The following is a 3849-nucleotide window of genomic DNA, read 5'->3' as shown; positions in this document are numbered from 1 at the left end:
GGGGACAAGAACCCAGAACTTATGGTTCAGGGTTCAAAATTAGAGCTTAGAATAACTGTCATACTTGGCTTTGGTTTATTATCTGATTTTTTTTATATATTTAAGCCTAATGTGCTAAATGCCGCTTTTTACCGCTTTGATATTATGTGAATTGTATATAAACTGCTATGAAACCTTTCTTCTCTCTGAGTCTTCTAAATCTTCTGGGAAGCGTGCGTTTCGCGTGGCTTCTTTTCTGTTAGAGTCATATCCTAATTTTAGAACGAGGTTCGGATAAGTTGCAAAGTCGGTGAAGCTTCTGTATTTCCGGTACGCTTCTCCCCCCGGCTCGAGTTGTCCGCTTGGGTAAGCCAGGTCTAGAACAATACACCCAGGCTTTAAACTTAGAATAACATAGCCTCATGTCGGATCCCTAGTAGGAACGTTTGTTTGCATCACATGCATTTGACTTTGGGACTCAACACATGGGTTGGGTCTGTTCAGGACAGGTGTACCCAAATTAAAAGACCATCCTAATGCATTACGTGCTACTTGTGTATTCATTTTCTTCGGGTTATATGTTGATCGACTTCTAGAATAGGGAAAGAAAATCAAGAAGAAAAAAATCAACAAGAGGGAGGTAGGTATTTGAAACATTTCAAAACTCTGCCGAAATTTTGAAAAACAAAAGAGAGAAAATAAGCCAATATTTTCTAAATTCATATTTTTCCTGTTCCGTCAAAACTGGCAGAACTACGCGGGTCTGATTCTCACCGGATGTGAGATACGTAGGCAAACCTCATCGGTTCCGGCCCATAATTTTCAAAAAATTCAAAAATATTTTCCTTTACGTCATCTTTAGAAAGTCTTTCTTTTAGACCACAATTTTAAAAATCTAAAAATATTTTTCTTTACTTCCTTCTTTAGAAAGTCTTTCTTTTAGACCCCAATTTTAAAAAAAATACAAAAATATTTTCTTTTTAATTTCTTCTCAAAATCCAAAAATATTTTCATTCTTCTTTCGAAAATTGAAAAGAAAATTCAAGATTCAAAAATATTTTCTTTTTTCTTTAGAAGTATGTCTTTCATAAATTCAAAATAAAAGTCCAAAAATCGAAAAATATTTCCTTTCTTTTTTAGAAGTTTTTTCTTTCGAAATTCCAGAAAAAAAAGTCAAAATTCCAAAAAAATAATGTTTTCTTTCTTCTTTAGAAGTCTTTCTTTTCAAAAATTCTTTTTAAAAAAAACAAACAAATCGAAATCCAAAAATATTTTGTTTCTTCTTTATAAGTCTTTCTTTCGGAAATTAGAAACAAAAAAGAGAGTTAGTTTATTTCCTTTATTCTTGATCTTCCCGAACTACGCAGGATCTGATTCATGTTCCTACATGATACGTAGGCAACCCACATCAGGTTCGATCGACCATAAAAAAAGTGTTAAAAAAATGATGATAATAATAATAAGGACCGATTGAGTCCATTCTAACGTGTCTCTTGTTTTGAATTGTAAAGAAAGTTCGATGTGGTCGGTTTGTGGTAAGCTGGCAATAATAGATCCAAGGAAAAAATGCCATTGACAACTGGCATCGAAGCTGTTACAAGTGCTCAAGAGACTCAGGGTCAGAGGGTTCAACAAGAGTCTACTGTGGTTGAGGAAAATAGGGTACTGAAGTAGCAAATGACTGAAATATGTTAAGCATGGGCCAATGGCCAAGGACCGCCTTTTTCTATTCATGGTTTCCAAAAGTTCACATCCATTTTGACTACTACCATTCCGGTCTCATTGCATGATCCATCTTATCCACCTGGGTTGAGTCTTTATCCCAACTGTATGATTATAGCTGGAACTTCTGTTGCGCGCTCCCAAAGTGTGCCATTGACAACTAATCAAACAACCACTACTATTATGCCCGTCTTCACCATCCCACAGCCGACAGTGGTACAAAAGAAAACTCATGAGTCACAATTTGCTACCCAGCAAGAACAGTACCATTCTCCTGAGTACCACTCGTACCTATTTGATCTTCCTGCAAAAATTGAGAAGCCTGCCCAAAAGATGGCACAGGAAGAAATGACCCAAAGAATGAAAAGCTTAGAACAACAGTTGAAAAACATGCAAGGGTTGGCAGGTCAGAAGAGTATTGCCTTCAAGGATCTATGTATGTTCCCCAATGTTGGTTTGCCACTTGGTTTCAAGATCCCCAAATTTGAAAAGTATGATGGACACGGCGACCCCATAGCTCACTTGAAAAGGTATTGCAATCAGCTAAGAGATGTTGGAAGAAATGAAGAATTACTAATGGCTTATTTTGGGGAAAGCCTGACAGGGGTAGCCTCTGAATGGTTTATTGATCAAGACACCTCTCACTGGCATGTCTAGGATGACATGGCCCGGGCCTTTGTCAGACAATTCCAGTACAACATCGACATCGCCCCAAACCGCAATTCCCTTTCTAAGCTGAAGAAGAAATCGACTGAAAGCTTCAGGGAATATGCCATTAAATGGAGAGAGCAAGCAGCTAGAGTTAAGCCACCCATGGATGACCACGAGCTAATCACTGTCTTACTTCAAGCTCAAGAGCCAGATTATTTTCAAAACATGATGTCCGCAGTTGGCAAATCCTTCCCGGAAGCAATCAAATTTGGGGAAATAGTTGAGATTGGCCTTAAGACAGGCAGAATTATAAGTCAAGTAGCTCTCAAAGCTGCAACTCGGGCTGTTCAAATTGAATCAGGTAATTTTAGTGACATGAAGGAGAAGGATGAAGAAACCATGATGACAATAAGGTCGAGAAGAGGTCCTAGGAGAACATCTCGAAGGTATGAGCAACCTCATCAAGTTTTCGATGATTCCCCTGAGCACTACTATCCACCTCAGAACCCACAATACTCTATTACTCCACTTCAATATGTTGTCCAGCCACCAAGACACCCCAGAAGGCGAGCACCAGCACTGCAAAATCTCCACCAACCTTCACAAAATTTTCAAGTGCCCTATAACCCACATCCAAGCCAGGGGTATAGAGGGGAACAAAGGTTGAAAGATAATTTTACACCAATAGGAGAGTCCTATGCAATTGTGTTTGAGAAATTAAAGTATTATGACATGATTGCACCTATTCCTCCAAATCATGTAGACCCACGTGAAAGAAGCTTTGACCCTTCTAAAAGGTGTGAATACCATTCCAATACCTAGGGGCACAATGTTGAAAGTTGTCAGGATTTGAAAAGAGAAATAGAAAGGATGATCCAGGAAAACTGATTGTGATCCAAGATAATGACACCCAGAATATCACGCAGAATCCTTTACATGCACATGATGATGCGCACTTTATGTGGATGATGTGTGGTGACATGGAGTATGAAAATCCTCTCAGGAATTTGCCGACTGGAATTGGAGAAGGCAATGGTGATTCTGATGAGCAAATTTGTGGCTAAATGTCAAGCTTAGCAATTGAAAAGTCATTCCCTCCTCACTAGGAAGGAATCTTGGTAGCTTGTTTTGATGTTTTTTCTATTATCTGGGTTATTCCAGGGTGTGATCCAGATTTTATTTGTTTTATTGAGTCAAACCCTTCTATTCCTCTATTTTATTTATATGAGTCTTGTCTGTCCGTTTTATTGCTATTTTCATTACCCGGGTTATTTTAGGGTTGTAACTCGGATTTTAGGTTGTTTGTCTTGTTGTTTACTCAATGAAATACAATTTATCTTTTTGTGTCATTCCATGCTTAGTTCTTTTCCCGCTTGTTTTAGTGATATGACATGCATGTGGAATTTTTGGCCAGATCTTAGAAAACTGATTTAAGCTTGAATTGGATAAATGAGAAAAAAGAACTTTTGATGATGAATAAAGAGTTGAAACACTTTG

At 38.0% G+C, this 3849-nt stretch overlaps 1 protein-coding gene across 1 annotated transcript; it reads left to right on the top strand.

Moving 5' to 3' along the window:
* Positions 1 to 1545: 1545 nt before the first annotated feature.
* On the top strand, positions 1546 to 2358 carry LOC138891527 (uncharacterized). The gene is made up of 2 exons (XM_070174955.1): positions 1546 to 1641; positions 1726 to 2358. The coding sequence occupies exons 1-2, from the start codon at positions 1546 to 1548 to the stop codon at positions 2356 to 2358; spliced, it is 729 nt and encodes a 242-aa protein (XP_070031056.1).
* Positions 2359 to 3849: the final 1491 nt, after the last annotated feature.

Source organism: Nicotiana tomentosiformis, chromosome 1 (genome assembly GCF_000390325.3).
Source record: "Nicotiana tomentosiformis chromosome 1, ASM39032v3, whole genome shotgun sequence".
In the NCBI taxonomy this organism is placed as follows: Eukaryota; Viridiplantae; Streptophyta; class Magnoliopsida; order Solanales; family Solanaceae; genus Nicotiana; species Nicotiana tomentosiformis.
Note: the sequence above shows the minus strand (reverse complement) of the source record. Positions and strands in the feature narration are given on the sequence as shown.

What these genes read in the sequence shown, in the direction of transcription:
- LOC138891527 (XM_070174955.1), top strand. Translation starts at nt 1,546, where the DNA reads ATGCCATTGACAACTGGCATCGAAGCTGTTACAAGTGCTCAAGAGACT. An exon ending in CTGTGGTTGAGGAAAATAGG is followed by an intron (nt 1,642 to 1,725) that starts GTACTGAAGTAG and finishes GGTTTCCAAAAG; the next exon opens with TTCACATCCATTTTGACTAC.